Source organism: Siniperca chuatsi, linkage group LG2 (genome assembly GCF_020085105.1).
Source record: "Siniperca chuatsi isolate FFG_IHB_CAS linkage group LG2, ASM2008510v1, whole genome shotgun sequence".
NCBI lineage: Eukaryota > Metazoa > Chordata > Actinopteri > Centrarchiformes > Sinipercidae > Siniperca > Siniperca chuatsi.
The window spans coordinates 15,349,928-15,367,933 of NC_058043.1; the positions used below are offsets into that span (position 1 = coordinate 15,349,928).

The 18,006-nt window shown below is 40.2% G+C and overlaps 2 protein-coding genes across 2 annotated transcripts; both read left to right on the plus strand.

Moving 5' to 3' along the window:
- The first annotated feature begins 605 nt into the window (after positions 1 to 605).
- epha2a (eph receptor A2 a) lies at positions 606 to 15,503 on the plus strand. The gene is made up of 17 exons (XM_044216301.1): positions 606 to 799; positions 1,672 to 1,739; positions 3,269 to 3,905; positions 8,020 to 8,175; positions 8,285 to 8,617; positions 9,615 to 9,742; positions 9,843 to 10,020; positions 10,151 to 10,253; positions 10,523 to 10,575; positions 10,685 to 10,810; positions 10,901 to 11,086; positions 11,196 to 11,257; positions 11,687 to 11,896; positions 12,091 to 12,240; positions 12,560 to 12,753; positions 13,695 to 13,850; positions 14,676 to 15,503. Exons 1-17 carry the CDS (start codon positions 724 to 726, stop codon positions 14,782 to 14,784), a joined length of 2,925 nt encoding a protein of 974 aa, XP_044072236.1. The 5' UTR covers positions 606 to 723; the 3' UTR covers positions 14,785 to 15,503.
- A 1,072-nt stretch (positions 15,504 to 16,575) lies between these two features.
- Positions 16,576 to 17,911, plus strand: LOC122885375 (heat shock protein beta-7-like). The gene is made up of 3 exons (XM_044216368.1): positions 16,576 to 17,017; positions 17,177 to 17,310; positions 17,777 to 17,911. Exons 1-3 carry the CDS (start codon positions 16,939 to 16,941, stop codon positions 17,909 to 17,911), a joined length of 348 nt encoding a protein of 115 aa, XP_044072303.1. The 5' UTR covers positions 16,576 to 16,938.
- Positions 17,912 to 18,006: the final 95 nt, after the last annotated feature.

An 18,006-nucleotide genomic window follows, 5' to 3' on the forward strand; every position in this document is an offset into this window, starting at 1 on the left:
ACATAAAACTATTATGTACTTACAAGTAGGTGAAAAAATAGGTTTATATCTAAATACCTATATAAAAAGCAACAAAGACCAACAACATATAGTGTCTGTAAACAAGTATTTCTGTAAAATGTAAACAAATACAAATAGTGCAAAGGAATAAATATTGAATGGGTAATGTGATATATTACTTTATACAGTATATGCATTTATACATTTCTACGTACAGTATATACAGCGTGCAGGATTTGACAATGATGGATGATATGTACATGTTAAAGCACCTTGTGTATTTTAAATGTATGATGTATAATGTGTAGGTAATGTAACAAGTTAGCTAGGGCTGACTTACTTAATATACAAATATGTATGATATTTGGGATGGACATGATGCTAAAGAACAAGTTTAATTTGATATTGATTTATTAATTAAACAAACATTTAAAAAATCAATACAGTGACAGTGCAGTTTATGAAGGCCAAAATCCTTCTCAATGAAACAGGTGCGGTCAAATCGATCCGGCCCCGCCCCCTGATAACCATATTTGGAGAACTTCAACATTCCAAAGCGCGCGGGGCGGGGCGATGACGCCACCTGTTTGTCAATGGGCTGCGGGCTCGTGCTCACTCAGCCGGTGCAGTGAAGTATTCGGAGAAGTGAAGTCAGTGGGACAGACGGAGGAGAGCAGAGAGACTTTGGGATATAAAAGCGCGACAAAAAACTTTTGTAGAATCATGGAGCTCCCTCGGATCAACTTATTCTTGTTTTTATTTATTAACCAAGTATTTACCAGCCTTCAGTCGAAAGAACGTAAGTATTTTTTTACGCGTTGTGTAAAAAAATAAATAAAAGTGTAGCTAGGTTTACCGCACCTCATGAGTCAGGAAGTTGGAATTTCATAGCCTGCTTTAAGTTTTACTTAATATTTAGCAATTGTCAAGTTAAAATTCTTCATAAATTGCACTTTTTGTTGTGTTTTTCAGTCAGTAGGCTACATAAAAGATAATCTAGTGTGGTGAATGTCTTTTGAATATCTCCCTTTTACTATTTGAACATTGTCTAAACAATTTAATAATTTATTTAAACTATCAAAAAACTCGGATTATCACCTCTTAATATATATACACCAGTCTCTTTAAATGAATTACTTAGGCCTGCTTGTATTCTCTGGCCTTTGTCATCTCAGGGTTAAGGGCCACATGTGAGATGCCTTAACATGTCAGACTTTTTGTTTCACTTGTGGTGCAGATTCATGTATTTCTCTTGTCATGGCAATTTAGCTGCCCACGCCTTTCTCAGACACTATCAGTCCTGTATCCTGGACCTGGAGGACACGGTCAATGAAGTCCTGAATCAGACCGACATGCTTAATTAAACTGTCAAAAGCATGGCATGTGCCCACCATAAAGCTGTTTGCCCCAGAGATCAAGGCAGAGAATTTAATAGTATACAGTCAAATCATCATCATCATCATTTTTTAAAATGATTTAACAGTCTGTTAAAAAAAACAAAAAAACCCAAACCCCCACACTGTCTGTGCCAGATGTAGGCTATATTAGGTCTGTAATTAGGTTTAGCTTTCTTTAGCTAAATGTTTATTATATAATTGTTTTTATGCATCAGGTGTCATTAGTTGCTTCTGTGCTTGTTGTAACGTCCTGTTTTTCTGTTTGTCTCTGTAGAAGTATTGCTGGATATGAGTGCTTCAGGATCAGAGTTGGGGTGGTTGACATTGCCATATGAGAACGGAGTGAGTATTTATACCTCAACAGGCATTTTTAAGACTTCAGGTTCAAGACTTGAAACTGTCTTTTTCTGCAAAAGACAACAAATCAATAAAAGGCAGCTGAAAATTCGTTGATGTGAGAATTTTAATACTATTTAGTAACAATAACAGAGGGCCTCTTCCTGCTCATTCAGCCCACTAAAAAAGCTCTCTGGCAGAGATGGAATGAGTGGCAGCTTGATGAGGTTTGGCAGAGCTTAGCTAGTCTTGCGTTAACGGTACCCTTTCATAAAGAACTTATGAATTCCATTAAAATGTCAAGGTTCAACCTCCATTTAAATTTACAGTGAATTTTACACAATCGCAGGAGATTGTTTTCATTCCAACACTAAACCATAAAACTAAATTCTAAGCCCCCCCCCCTTGTGATTCCTTGTTGAATTAACAGCAGCAAGATGATGTGTACAGTTGTGGGAAGACATAAGAGACAGCAAGACTGGTCCATGTGAGAACCATCCCTCTATCTATAGTTCAGTGGCTTTCCATCTAAATAAAGCTACAGGACTGTGTGGGCTGCGTTTCTTGTGTGACTGTTCTCAAAGATCTAAGGGATCTTGTTTTATCAGATAGGATTTCCCCTTGTCTATCAAACTTTGCTTTGTTCTAATCCAACTTTCTCACACTTGTAAAGTAAATGTCAATTAGTACCAGGGATTGGCTTCAGCAAACATATCTGAACAGTTTATTTCCTAAATGCAGTATAACCTGTCTGAGAAGACAATAGAAGTTGGATAGTAATTACAAGTAATAGCTGTATTGAAATACATTATTTAATTTGGCAAAATTATAGAGGATCTGATATGTGTAACTATGAAAATCACAGACTTAAATAATCTACGATGCCTCAAAGTGCTGCTCTAATCTAATCGTACCAATTTAACTTTTTTGAAATTGTAGAAATATATAGCAATTTTTTTTGTCTCTCTTTTCGAACAGTTAAAATAATGTAAATTTAAGCATTGATTTATTCCCTGAAACACACCAGTACTGCTAACATATGAGGTTTTAAATTTTAATGAAAAATGGAGGCTTTTAATCTTTCTACTCGTCATTGCTTCCCTCTCTTTTAAAAGTCCTAATTGCTGCCAATTTTGCAGCTTGCCTTTGCGCTGTGCTTATAAAGCTCATTTAACTGCCATAAATCCTAGTTGGTATTCTACAGTAGTATTTGCTGGATTTATGTGTGTCTCACACACATGCACCCTCGTGTGTTAGTGGAAAACCACACACGTCGTGAGCACTGCACATGTCCAGGCCAATATCTTAATTTGTGGAAAAAAGCTCCAGCTCACTTCTGCACTTTGAGCTTCTCACTCACAACATGAAAGAAGAGGTGTCTCATCAATAAAACTGGTTCTCTGCAGGAACAAAGCCTCTGAACCCTGTACTTATTCCCCTGCCTTTTCTCCTTTCATTGTTGTAGCTTGCTAACAGTGACTGTTACCCCTTAAACTAATCCCTCTCCTCTCTCTTTATGTTTTTCCGTTCTACAGTGGGAGATAGTCCAGACGGTGGTGAACGGCTCACTTTTCTACACCTACAGTGTTTGTAGCATAGACTCAACTGAACAGGATAACTGGTTACGCACAACATTCATCCAGCGGCGCCCAGGGACTACACGTGTCTCTGTGGAGCTCCGTTTTGTTGTGCGAGACTGCAACACTTTTAATGGTGCTTCTGTCGCCTGCAAAGAAACCTTCAACCTTTTCATCTCCGAGGCTGATGCCGACGTGGGAACCAACTTCCGTAAAGGGCAGTTCCGCAAAGTGGCAACCATCGCTCCTGACGAGGTCACACGGGGTCGCGTGCTGAAGGTCAACACAGAGACGAGGACCATGGGGCCTCTGTCTAGAAAGGGTTTCTACCTGGCTTTTCAGGACATGGGTGCTTGTGTGGCACTGCTGTCTGTCAGAGTGTACTACAAGACATGCCCATCCACAGTGCAGAGCTTGGCGGCCTTCCCGGAGACTGTGGCGGATGCTCTCAGGGAGGTGGAGGGAGCCTGTGTGGAGAATGCTGTCAGTCAGGCCACCCCACGCATCTACTGTACAGCTGAGGGTGAATGGGTGGTTCCCGTGGGTCAGTGTCAATGTCTTGCAGGCTACGAAACCACTGGGGACTCCTGCCAAGGTAAGCACCGCCAGAAATACACCCCACACACTGAACTGAGACGTATTCCCATATGAGTTGTAGTAAATGAAACCCATCCAACCACTACTTTGGCAAGGTGTGAGGAATGAGCACAAATTAATGTTAATTGTGTCTGGTTTGTTTGGAAAAACTATCTCAAAAACACTCCATATCTTTCTTGAAATAAGTCAGGTACAGCAGGGTTAGGCTTGGGAAAGGGAAGATGTCTAAACCTGTTTGTTTTAAGATTTTGAGGCAACCACAGATTGCTCCATGTGATATAGATAGAAATCACTGACGACATTTCGACAGTCTTCCATCAGTGCCTCATCTCTTTACCTGTTGGGTAATAACTCTGCCTTTTTCTCAGGACTCTGAAATTGGGGCTGGGCTGAGGTACTGTTTTATAGCTAGGTCAGTGGCTGGAGGTGATAATGTACAGTACACAAAGTGGACTTTGAGTTTGTTTTGTATTTACAGTGGAAAATCAAAGATATCAGTATGTGTAATAAATTTGATAGATTTTTGAATGTAGTGTTGATGAGCACTATTGTCCCACAATTCACCGCTTAGTAGAAATGGAGGAGTTGAAACTAAAACAGTTATTAGTAAGTTGTTTTTTTTTTTAAAAAGTAAGAAGTATTAAATCTTTTTGATGTTTGTCAGCACACATCTTGTATAATTTATTGTCAATTCAAAATAGTAAAGTATATTCATTTTTTGTATACAAACTGCAAAAACTGCATACTCTGGAGATTAGTCCATATCGCATACTGCATAGTATTGGTATGTAGTGTGAAATTGGGAAAAAGATCTTCTTTAAAGGGACATGAGGGTAAACATTTTAACCCCTCAAATATTTATAGGTAGTTTTTTTAAAAAACAAATAAAACAGGGACACATATATATAATTTTAAAACTAATAGCAATTTAGAAACAGTGTTGAAGGTTTGTACTTTTGTCTATTCGTATGAGAGATGCCCAGAATAAGGTATCTTTGCAATTAAGTATGCAAAAACCTTGCAGTATGTACTGCCTTTGAGAAAGGTCTGTGAGTACATATACAAAAACCCCCAAATAGATGTGTAAAGTAAAAGACACAACTGTGGTGTTCATACTGTATGTGCTCCTTCTGTTTGTGTGGAAGTTCTTTTGGCATTCTCGGGTGTGGCACGTTGAACTGTCTGGAGGAAACGTGGGAGGAGAGAGGGTAAAGAGAGAGGAGGGAGGAAGGGCACAGTATGGTGCAGGGATTTTTGAAAGGAATTCTTTCACCCTCACGTCACCTACAGCACTGATTGAGTAAAGGAAGGGCCGTGTGAATGTGTCAGAAAGACTACCTGAGTGGTTTGTCTTCTCCTCGCAAGTATTTGTTTTGTGTCAGTTGCTAAGGCGACAGGAACCACAGATTACAGGGATGGGGCCGACACGCCTATGAGAGGGTAGACTGAGTCAGGCTGCGGTTTATGACTCCTGATGGTCCGAGTCACCTTGACTGGCAGAGTTTGGTCCCTTCTTGGAGTCTGTTCCTATAAGTGAGACAGATCAGCAGATCTTACCAGTTGAAATAATTAAGAGATGAATTGATTAGTTAATCAACAAAAAAATATTTGACAACTATTTTGATAATTGATTCATCGTTTGAGTCCTTTTTTTTTCCTACCAAAAATGCAAAAAAAATAAATAAAAAATTGGTTGTAGCCTTTCAATTGTTAGGATTTTCTACTTTTCTGTTTTTTATATCACTCTTAACTGAATATCTTTGGGTATTTGACTGTTGGTTGGGCTTTAGGAAATTTGTGACATTATATAGACCAAATAAGTGATTGATTAGTTGAGAAAATACTTGCCAGATTAATAGTTAGTAAAAAGTATTGTTAGTGGCAGCCCAACATACCACTGATAGATAACTACTGTGCTTCAAAGAGTGAATCTTGTACTGAAGGTTGTAAAAATGAAGACAGAATAAGAGAGCATGACGGGGAGGAAGTCAAGGCAGAGGAATGTTTCAGTCTTTGAGGTTCCTGACCGCAGGCGGACTCTGAGCCGAGCACCTGAAACGGAAGTTGGCAGGGGAAGACAGGAAATATTTATGATGGGAAAAACTGTGATTCTAAAGTCTGGAGGATGACCTGATTATCAGGATGCAGGAAACATCTTTTAGTACACAAGTTAAAACACAATTACAATGTTGTAATTTGTTCCAGCCTACTCCCTATTTCCAATTTGACATTTACAAGAGAAAATATGATATGCTTAGAGGCTCATGGTCTGCATTTGGATTCCACTGAAGAGCCCAACTGTTGTGGGAAAAGGAAGTAAAGTGAGATGAGGAGGAATGCTGACTGACACAAATAAGCAGGTTGTCCTTGGTTGAAGTCGGAGGGTGGGGAGTGAGTCGACAGTTGGTGCATGAGGGTGGTTAGTTTCGTGGCTGCTTAGTTAGGAGTGTAATTTAGTCAAGAGGATTAGTAGAGCAACAGGACAGCTGTTAGCCAATGACATGCCCCGCTTTGCCTTGCATTGCTCTTTCATCCAGTTGTTAACACACGCAAAGAGCTCCCTAATCCATGTTCCCACTCATTAGAACAATGGGCCGACACAAAGCGCAAAAAACAGATTCAATTAATGGATTCACCGGTGCGGAACAGAAGTCCTTTTCAGGTGTGTGTTGCAGTCAGAAAGGAGTGTGGGACAATTAGAAGAATGATTTCCATCAACTGGTGAAAATAAAAGTTAGCTGAATGAAAGTTTTGGATCAAATGGAAACGATATTTCAACAAAATTCTGCAAAAATATGATGCTCAAAACTCAAGTAATTATTATGTGAATCCACTGTTGCCAAAGTTTGCATTACCAATGTTTGTATTCATACATTGCACACATGCCGCCATTTGTGAGCTGAGTAATGCAACATATTTATAGCACCACTCTGTCCAATCTCAGAGACAATAGATGAATAGGGCTGGAGTTTCTTTGGTACGTGACAGAGGTCCTGCTGCCCCAGCTCAAGATGAAATGGGCTGGCCCCCTTTTCTTATGCGAAAAGACTTCAGCTACACCCCCACTGCCGCCAAGTGACTCCCCAGAGAGAACTTCTGTTGGTGCTCCAGACCTTTGTCCCCATCCCCCGCCCGTCCATCTATTCAGCTTTATCCCTCCTACTCAAACTCAACCTGCTCCTTCTCCTCCACCGCGGCAATACTTGGAGTGCAAAGGTCTTTCTGCCACAGCGATGAAGTAACGTGACCACGTCTTCAATCCAAGGTTCACTCGACCTCTTCTCATGGCCACCAGCACAGGGGCCAGATGAAAGGCTCGTCCCTAGGGAGACAGCAGAATGAAAGCAGAGTGGGGAGATCTTTCATAAGATCCATTCTTTTAAAGTTTTTTTTACTGGGCTGGAGCCCTTTATTACCCCAGAATGTGTGCATGTGCATCTTTCCATAAATACACTGAAAATCACACTCAACTCCAGCAGATTTTCCTCTTTCCTGATTCTCTTGTCTAACTATTCAACCTTGGATGCTGTAATTTGTGACTGGTGTCGGGGGTTAGCGGAAGGAAGGAAGAAAGGGAGAAAACATCAGCCTCAGACTGAATTGCACTTCCTGGTTGTTCTGTCCACTCTGCACGTTCATTAACCTCCCATGCCCTGGAAGGCTGTTTATCTGTGTGCTGAAATATCCATCACAACACTCCACAACCAGTGTCCAAGGTACCACTTCCTTTGGCAAAAACAGAAATATTATCTGCCAGAGAATATGATCGGAGAGGTCACAGGGGAAAGGTAGATCAGATCACCTGATGGATTTAATGCTCTGCTGTCATCCGGTCGACACTGGCAGTGTGACCTGAGATTAGGCCTCCAGGCGAAAACGGCGAGTGGAGGCAGATTGTCAGGGAAATCCCTTTTCATTCCTCTGCATACAAAGACTCAGTGATTATAGGGTACTCACAACAAATGCTTCCTGTTGGTTGGAAAGGGCTGGTATTACAGACACAGCTTCCTTGTTTGCATTTTGATCAGTCATTCCTTCCTGTGTTTGTCTGTTTCACAGTTACTCCTATATGACATGCTTAAACTAACACACACCTTCTTCCTCTCACACAGCATGCAAACCAGGACACTTCAAGCCATCTGTATCGGGCGAGTTTTGTCAGGTTTGTCCTGATAACACCAAGCCCTCCACAGCCGGCGCTACTGAATGTAAATGTGAGGACGGTTTCTTCCGCTCCCCTTCAGACCCTCCTACATCAGCCTGCTCTGGTAACAACCCCACTCACTGACACATTACTGACAAAATCAACATTTTGCTCATTAGGGGCAGGTCAGAAGATCAGGCTAACTGTTCTGTTTCATCTACTTCCTCCCCAAGCTCCACCTAGTGCCCCTCGTGATCTGACTTCCATCACCCTGTCAGTAGAGGGCAGGCTGCAGCTGTCCTGGAGCCCACCGCTGGTGACTGGGGGCCGCAGTGACCTCACCTACAGTGTGGTGTGCGAGCACTGCGACGGGGCCTTGTGTGTCCCCTGTGGCGAGAAGATCCGTTTCGAGTCAGGTCCTACAGACCTGCAGGACACCACGGTCGTTGTCAGTGACCTGGATTCTCATCTCAACTACACGTTCACTGTGGAGGCTCACAGTGGCGTGTCCCAATTCGGTACAGAGAGGCCCACTGTAAGCATCACCACTGCTCTGGACTATACAGGTGAGTTCGATCACATGAAAAGCTTTTTCTTTTTGCCTTTATTTAACCTTGTGTTCCGTTCAAATTGTTCAAACTACCACTTTGTTTGTGTAAAATGACAATTGCAAAATCAACCCAATTTTTATTTTGTTCTGACCTTATTAAAACCCAATCTGTAGAAATGTATTGCAGTGGAAACCCTTCCTTTTACCACAAACTAAACTTTTAAATTTGGTGAAGGCGTTATTACACCAAATAATGAAATATTTCATGTTTTATATGTTATATAGGTTACATATATATATATATATATATATATATATATATATATATATATATATATATATATATATATATAAAAGTCATTCACAAACCCAGAAATGTACAGTATCTTACATAGTGACATTACTTATGTTTGGAGTCAATTAAACCCCAGAGAGGTGTGACTCCCTCTTAGACATCTTATGAACAAACTTTTATAAAACTCCAATAACAGAAATCTAAATACACCTATTTGGGATTTGGGAGGTGTAGTGCTATGTAAAAAGTACTCTCAACACCAACCACATATATAGAACATATGAAAATCCATTGTATGTAACTATGTTTCACAGCTGGGGTCTCTGAGACCCTAAGCAGAGGTAATTTGTCATTTTCTGCAGCAGACTTTTGAAACATATCATCTGTTCAAAATTATGTTCAGAAATTGTCATCAAATTAGGGTTATTATTATAATTAGGAAAAGTCAGGAATTTTCAAGGTGATAAAAGGTGATGTTAATTATGTTTTTTTTGAGCTGCTAAAGAGTCTGGGGTCTCCAGGACCCAAAACAGAACATTAGTGTTAAAAGGGTTATTTGTCAGTAAAAACCATTGTACAAAAAGAAGGGCTTACTACACAAAGAAGAATTCAGTCTGACCCACTGAGTCCCAAAGGCATTCATTTCCAAATGTCCTTTCCAAAGACTATGATTAGTCACTAACCATTATTTTGCTTTCTGTCTCTCACCGACCGTTAGATCCCCCTAAGGTGACGTTGATCCATCTGGATGATCGCGGCCCCACCAGTCTGTCTCTGTCCTGGACTCTGTCTCGCAGGCCTCCAGCCAACATCAATCACCGCTATGAGCTTATGTACCGCAGAAAAGTAAGACAGAGCGCTTTGTGCTCATTCAAAGTTGAGGCTGTTCTTCACTGATTTTCTGTTTTTAAGATAAAAAATAAACCACCCACTTTCCTTTTCACAGGATGATGATAGCGAGCGCGATGTGACCACCTACACAGTCCTGATTTTGGAGAAAAGTTCAGTCCAGATTAATGATCTCACCCCAGACACTACTTACATGTTCAGGGTTCAGGCAATGAGTCCCGAAGGCAACCCTGGCAGCTACAGCGTGGAGCATGAGTTCCATACTTCATCATTAGGTACAAGCAGCGTTAAAATCTACAGAAGATGAAATAGTTTTTCAAATGTCTCTCTGTAAATGTGTCTCTGTAAACTTTTATTTCGTATACTTGAGTTGATAAATATTTCTCTTTCCGTGATTTTTCACAGCTGAGTCTCAGATCCAGAACAACTCCACCATGGTGATTGGAGCTGTATTTGGAGTAGCGGTTATCCTGCTTGTTGTGGTGGCCGTCCTGATGCTGCGTAAACGGTTGGTAACCACACTCTTCATAGCCACATCCAATGTGTCATTCAGATAAATGTTATCTACAGACCTGAAAACTGTGTGATTATGCGCCACAAGCTCGAGTAAATTAAAGATATTCTGGTATGACAGCTCAGGGAGGGTTTATCAGTAATAGCAAGTGCTGCTATTGACTACAGCCTTAGTCTTTTTCAGCAGAGACTGACCTGCAATTACTAAAAAGCCAGTCTGTATTCTGTTTAGTCTTATAGTGATTATTCATGTCTTCCTCTCAGGAGACTGAGCTCTCGTGGCAGGGGAGGACCTGAAGATCCCTACTTTTCAACAGGTTAGAAAACCATTCTGTACATGCAATAATAATCCAGTATTACTTACTGACGAAACAGATAATTGAGTTATTATTTAGCTTAATATTCTGGTCATTATTTCCTCCTTAGATCAGCTCAAGCCTCTGAAGACTTACGTTGATCCACACATGTATGAGGACCCTAACATTGCCATCCAGAAGTTTGTCACAGAAATTGACCCAAGCGCCATTAGCAAACAAAAAGTCATCGGTGTTGGTAAGTGTTTTTAAGATCACTTACTTTCATTTAATGACATCTCAGAGCACAGTTTCTAACGTTTCCTCCTGCTGTCCGTCTGCCAATCAGGAGAGTTTGGGGAAGTGTTTCGGGGCGTGATGAAGACTCCCGGGCGAGGTGAGGCGTCCGTAGCGATCAAGACCCTGAAGCTGGGTTACTCAGAGAAACAGAGGCAGGACTTCTTGAGCGAGGCCAGCATCATGGGTCAGTTCTCACACCCGAATATCATCCGCCTGGAGGGAGTTGTCACCAAATGTGAGTCGATAACCTCGGACAGAAGTCAAACAATCGTTCACAACTCATTTGTATCAACTGCTTGTATACTTTTCTTTCTCTAAACATAACGTTTTGTTTCAATTTTCAGTCAAGCATGCTATGATAGTGACAGAATACATGGAGAACGGCGCCCTCGACACATATCTGAAGGTAGGTGTATGTATTTTGTTGTGAATGGGTGGGTCAATCGACTTTAGACTTGAACTTAATATTTTTTGTCCCTAATATTTGTATCCCTTGGAAGCTCTGTTTCTGTAAATGTCCTTATATTGGATTATATTTAAGGAATAGGTCACATGAGATATAACATGTTAATTAGTGAGCTTTACAAATGTTGGGAGATAGATTTTGTTACCTTTTGGACAAAGCCAGGCTAGCTGTTTCCCCCTGTTTCACATCTTTATGCTAAACTAAGCTACCCGGCTACTGGCTCTAACTTCATATTGAATGAACAGATGAAAAGGTTGAAGCCAAAAAAACAAAAGACAAAGGAAAGTTGTTTGACTGAAATATACTATGCATTAAAAACCTTAAAAATTAAGTAATAAAAAAATATTTTTTTGTTTTTTTTCCCTTTAGGGCCGTGATGGAGAGATTCCACCATATCAGCTGGTGGGGATGCTGCGTGGAATAGCTGCTGGCATGAAATACCTCTCTGACATGAACTACGTCCACCGTGACCTGGCAGCAAGAAACGTTCTGGTGAACAGCAACCTGGAGTGTAAAGTGTCTGATTTTGGCCTGTCGCGCGTGCTGGAGGATGATGCTGAGGGCACCTACACAACAAGAGTAAGTTTAACAGCTACAATTCACAGCCTAAAAGCATAGCAACAGAGAACAACCCTTGTTTTTGTTTTGTTTTTTAAATGTTAATGGTATTTTCACTCTCAAGTGTTCAATCTAAAGTGTTGGTCTTTCAGTGCCTTGTGTTTCCACTCCCTTCACCCATTAAATATGATTTGTTAATGTTTCTCTTCTGTCAGGGAGGTAAAATCCCCATCCGCTGGACTGCCCCCGAGGCCATCGCATACAGGAAATTCACTTCAGCGAGCGACGTGTGGAGCTTTGGCATCGTCATGTGGGAAGTCATGGCATTTGGAGAACGGCCCTACTGGGACATGAGCAACCATGAGGTATGTTTGATCTGTCACATCATCTTTCCAACGCTTATGGTTGAGATGAAGGATTGTTTTGGCCTGTGTAGGTTAAACTTTAATGTGTATTATCCATAGACTATGGTATTACCACTGACAGTCTGTGCTGGGTAGGTGGTGATGGAAAGTTGCCTGACTTCCAGTGTAGTTTCTCACCATCCTGTTCACACTAACTATTAATGTCAACATACAAACACAGCACTTTTTCAGACTGTTCAAACTCTCTGTCTGCCACTACACCCATAAATATACTTTAGATCTAAGCACTGCCTTCACTCTGCCACGGTCTCTTCCTCAGGTCATGAAGGCTATCAACGAGGCCTTCAGGCTTCCTGCTCCGATGGACTGCCCATCCGCAATCTACCAGCTCATGCTTCAGTGTTGGCAGCACGACCGCTCCAAACGACCTCGCTTCTCGGACATTGTCAACATTTTGGATAAACTGCTCCGAAGCCCAGAGTCTTTGAAAACCATTGCTGACTTTGATCCACGGTATGAACATTACTTTTATTGAAGTTTATGTTTTGGTAAAAAAGTAAGAGACAAAATTAAAAGAAATGGTCATATAAGAGTAATGAAAAAAATAATTTCAGGGAAAAAAAGGCAAATCAGGAACAGTCTCTGGTGCAGATGGATGACAGCTACCAGTAATATAAACAAAGAGATCCTCATGCACACTTATGTGTATTAAAGGAAAAGTTCAACCCTTTGGGAATTAGGCTTATTAACATGTTATAGCTTGTTTGTTCAATCTCTACTAAAAATGAAATGTCAAAACAATAATTCGCCACTTTACAGGGGCTTATGTGCCAGTCTATTTCTTGGCTGGAGTCTCTGCTGGTTGCCTGGCAACTGTTCCTGGCCAAGAAATAGTCATCGCACGTAACCCTCTGTAAACGGCAAATTGTTGTCTTTACATGTCCTAAAATGTCAAAATATTACTTTAAAAACACCCAAACTTACACAGACTCCCATGGGTTTTACTCAAAGAAACATAAATACATTTATTAGAATTACTATATGAAAAAGGAAAAAATTGTTAATAAAAAGAAACAGAAATTGGTACAGTCCACTCATCTGTTGTTCTAAAATGTTCGTAGAAATGGACAACAGGAGATGGTGACAAATAAAATTCCATATATAACGCTTTAAGTGTATTCTCTGTCTTCCCATGACTCTAGCTTTGAACGTGACCAGGTCATACTGTATGTAGGAAGTTTCCAAGTTCTGTCTCCCACTTTTTTCTTTAACTAGAGCAGTGTTAGTCTTGGTATTTGCCATACGAAGATGATTATTGAAACATCTCTTGAAACTGTCCGCAGTATGTTGACAGTAAAACTGGTTCCTTCTTGTTCAAACATCATCACATGCACTCAGTGTACAAAATGTAGCAGTAAATGATGAGTAATCCACGTATACGTTGTTCCTCGCAGCGTGTCCATCCGCCTGCCCAGCACCAGCGGCTGTGACGGCACCATGTTCAGGTCGGTGCCCGAGTGGCTGGAGTCCATCAAAATGAGCCAGTACAATGAAAGCTTCGCTCGCGCTGGGATCACGACCATGGAGCAGGTGCTCGCCTTGAGGCATGAGTAAGTGCACACATGGCACAGCTGCAGCTCTAACACACTGTGCTGATGTATCTGGCACCAGGCCACATTTTGTAGTAACAGAGAAAGTATTAAGCTCTCAGCTTGAACATTTGTTATCCAGTTTGTGAAAGCAGAAATACTCCACTCCGCCTCTGCCCATTCCTCTCATTCTCTACTGCCATAACTTCTACAGCAGTGGTTCCCAGCCTTTTCTGTCTGATGTGCCCCCACAGTCCTTTCATCGACACTATCTTTCATGCTCCTAATGTGTTCATTTGATACGATTTTAATCTGTATGTTATTAAACAACATTAACTATATAAAACATTCATGTTTTCATACAATTGAATGGTACATAGGTCGGTTTGGTCATTTGTACTATTACCACTTGGGAGTGGCAGAAGCAGACATTTCAACCATTTATGCATGAATTTTAGTAAAGTGTTTTAAGCATTTGTCCATTTAGCTATTTAAACAGTTTAGCCATTAAATGTATCTATTTCATTACTTTTAGCTAATTATTTCAGCTGTTTAGCCATTACTTTAACTATTAACAGTTTATCAATTTATTTTTAGCTCACTATTTCAACCATGTATGCATTATTTCCAGCTCCAATATATGGATATTGTTTTCTAATCAAAATGTAATTTCTATAAATTTGTTGAGCTACTCCACAATCTTTCCTGGGGTACCCCTGGTTGGGAGCTACTGTTCTACCACTGTGGCCTGTTTGTGCAAAACAAGAGTCGATATTGTTATTATATTATATTGTTATTGAGTATCATTTATTTTTTTATTTATTTATTTTTTTTACTTACTTTCAGAGACATCAGGAATATTGGAGTGCGGTTGCCCGGTCACATGAAGAGGATAGCATACAGCATCCTGGGTCTGAAAGATGAGACCAGCTCCCTCAGCGTGTTTGCGGTGTGATCTGAGCATTCCTCCAAATCAAAGTGCACTGACCGACCATGCCATTTCTCTCGTGGATGAGGAAGACTGAAGGGGGGGGGGGTCGAAACTGAGCTACGCTGCAGGGTTTTTTTCCTTTTCTGTGGCACGACTGACAAGGATCCTCAGAGTCACTCAGAAAGGACTGAGATCGAAAACACTTATGTACTTTATGATAACAGAAGATGAATAATTTCTTTATGTAAAAAATATTTTATATGTTGAACATAAACAAGTTATGTGGTGCAGTAAATAAAACAATTATAAAAGTAAGTGAAAAATGTGATACAATGTGAGAGTGCTTGGCTTGTATTTACTGAATGACTGAAATATTTTATGCTCTTTATGATTAAGGGCTTTTTATTCCAAGCACTCACTTTATCCTGCCAGTGTTTCTGGATCCTTAAATCTGTTTGTTTTTCTACGCTTTTTGTGATCAATGAGACTTACTTTGAAATGATTATTCCACTCAGGGCAAAGAATCACACATCCTTATGTTTTGTAGTTAGTCTCTGTATCACATGATGCATTTTCCTCAAGTCATTTGTTTGTTTACATCATGTCTTAATACAGCTGTCCATTTGTATTTAATATTTATTTTATTTTATATTTATGTAATTTGTTACATGAGAAATAACCGATCTGGCGCATATTTGCCAGATGGTGTATTTTTGTGTTTAAATAAAAAAACTGACTTGTGACTGGATCACTTTCTTGTACGCTGTAGTCAACATGTATTTGTTTTAATTGGTCCAGGCTGAAATATCGCAACAACTATTGCGAATTGATGGGTTGACATGACCTTTTGAACAGACATTCATGGTCCCCAGAGGATGAACCCTACTGACTTTAGTGATCCCCTGACTTTTCCTCTAGCGTCTCCAGCAGGTTGACATTTTTGTTTAGTAGTGAAATGTTTTGTCAGCTATGGATTGTCATGAAATTCTGTGCAGTTATTCTCAGTCTTTGTGAACTTTGGGGATTCCCTGACTTTTCATCTAGCACCATCATCAGGTCAAAATTTGAATTTTTCCTATACTTTGATTTATGATTAAATACCTTCAAAATTACTGACATTCCCCTCCGTCTCAGTACTGTACTGAGCTTATTAGCATGCTATCGCGTGAAGCTAGGATGGTAACAGTGACAAGATCACTGATGTTTAGGCTGTACAGAAATGACAGTACAATACATATACCTATATATTACTTCAACCCTAAATGTTCAGAAAAAACAAAACAATTTCTTACATCTTTGCTCACCCGACACTAGATATGATATAAAATCTCACAAGTGACTTAATATGAAGACCTTTCTGTTTACACCATCCTCACACAAATCTCTTCTGTTGGTTGCCTTTCTTCTCACCCCACCCGCTGTCCAGTTAGTACATTCACTTCATCATGACGGGTGAAAAGCAAAAACAAATCAGCTTTATCTTTGAACTTTCTTTACAATTCACACTACAGCCTTGGAGAGCTTGTTTTGGCTACGCCTGTCATCCAGACGGAGTTGGTCAACCTCGGTGACTTTGCCAAGGTGGAGTAGAATGTCACACCTACACACAACTGTGCTCCATCATATCACACCCGTCAGCCATGTTAAATTCACCCTCTGTAAGGTTTTTCACTGGAAATTCATTAGTACAGTGTCATTTTTGTAACAAACTTACATAGCCTTAAAAAGCCCAATTACATTATAAACTTGATTAAAAGTTACTTAATTGTGTCATATGGTCACTTTATTGGATTGAAGTTGCGAATCACAGTTAATTCAATGTCATTGTTAATTAGCATTTATCATCAGATAATGATAGGTTATTCCTTCACACAGAAACATCTCCACACCCTTTCTCACACACAGACACAAAGACACACATATGGTCCCACTCCGGGGCACGGCTAGAAATTTTGAACCCACTGACAGCAGTTCAACAACAGTTCTGACACACTGAATATCTGCAATCCGTGTCATGTTTCAGTCCAGCTGAATCACTAGGCAGACTATAAAAGACTCATATATGGTTACACTTTCATCAGACTCCAGGGGAGAACGCACTAGATTAGAATGACCACTCTTGGATCTATACAGTAGATACAGTCGGCTACATAGAGACAATCCAATTCCCCAGCCTGTATGGAGAAAGGTCAAGGTATTTTCTCTGAAGACTCAGGTTCACTACCTCAGAGTACCAGTAGAGAAAACAAATTTACAGGTCAGATAAAGATTTACAGAGATATACTCGGTTTTTCATTTTATATAGCAAGGTTGATCTGATTTTTAATCAAATCAGTCAATTCTAGAAACCCGATGACTGGACAGTTTATGTAATTTAGTTATTTAGACTTACGAGCTGTAAATTATTTCTTTTCAGGCCATTCACATCCTACGGGGAAGATCCAGGTCATTGGAGACATTTTCCAGTTCACAGTCGATGTGAGTGAATTTTCTCCAGAGGATGTTATCATCACATCTTCCAACAACCTGATACAGGTGCATGCTGAGAAGGTGAGCCTGCAGTCTCAGCCTGGTTTAGAAAATGGCAGGTGTAATCTGTAATAGTAACCACAAAACAGTAAAGAGGCCTGTTGTTTGATTGCTGAATTAGGACTCAGAGGAATAATTTGAAAATAAGTATTTTGAGGTTTGGCTGTATTCTTTGCAGCCTAAATGAATGCAGATGACGATAAGATCAACATATAAGTGAATTAAATTACTCAAGTTATAGTATTGGACTGGATTTGGATTACAGAACATCTCAGAGTTTGAAATCCTTTTTTTATGTGACCATTGAAATTTGAGTTAGGGCCTAAAATTTGAGTTATAAAACTGTAATTTAGAAGAACTGAAGGGTTACAGATAAGGCTAAGAAAATGTGTGTGTGTAAAATTAAACAATTCTTTGAGTGTAACTTTTCCACAGCAGTCATTTCTGCCCTCCTTATGTTCTCATACCTAATGCTCTTGTCATGCAGATGGGAGAAGACGGCGCAGTCACAAACACTTTGTACCACCAATGCAAACTACCATCTAATGTGGACCCCACATCTGTGACCCTAGCCATGGAGAGCAGTGGGGTCCTGACTGTCAGAGCTCACAGGCTACTTTAGTAGCTGAACTCTCCTCTCTGCATTTTACATTTCAACGCTGGAGCTTAGCGACGTGTGCAGGTGGGCGAAGGAATCAACCAATGCTTTATTCACAG

What these genes read in the sequence shown, in the direction of transcription:
- epha2a (XM_044216301.1), top strand. Translation starts at nt 724, where the DNA reads ATGGAGCTCCCTCGGATCAACTTATTCTTGTTTTTATTTATTAACCAA. An exon ending in AGCTTATGTACCGCAGAAAA is followed by an intron (nt 9,743 to 9,842) that starts GTAAGACAGAGC and finishes TCCTTTTCACAG; the next exon opens with GATGATGATAGCGAGCGCGA. An exon ending in GGAGGGAGTTGTCACCAAAT is followed by an intron (nt 11,087 to 11,195) that starts GTGAGTCGATAA and finishes TTCAATTTTCAG; the next exon opens with TCAAGCATGCTATGATAGTG.
- LOC122885375 (XM_044216368.1), top strand. Translation starts at nt 16,939, where the DNA reads ATGGAGAAAGGTCAAGGTATTTTCTCTGAAGACTCAGGTTCACTACCT. An exon ending in TAGAGAAAACAAATTTACAG is followed by an intron (nt 17,018 to 17,176) that starts GTCAGATAAAGA and finishes ATTTCTTTTCAG; the next exon opens with GCCATTCACATCCTACGGGG. An exon ending in TACAGGTGCATGCTGAGAAG is followed by an intron (nt 17,311 to 17,776) that starts GTGAGCCTGCAG and finishes CTTGTCATGCAG; the next exon opens with ATGGGAGAAGACGGCGCAGT.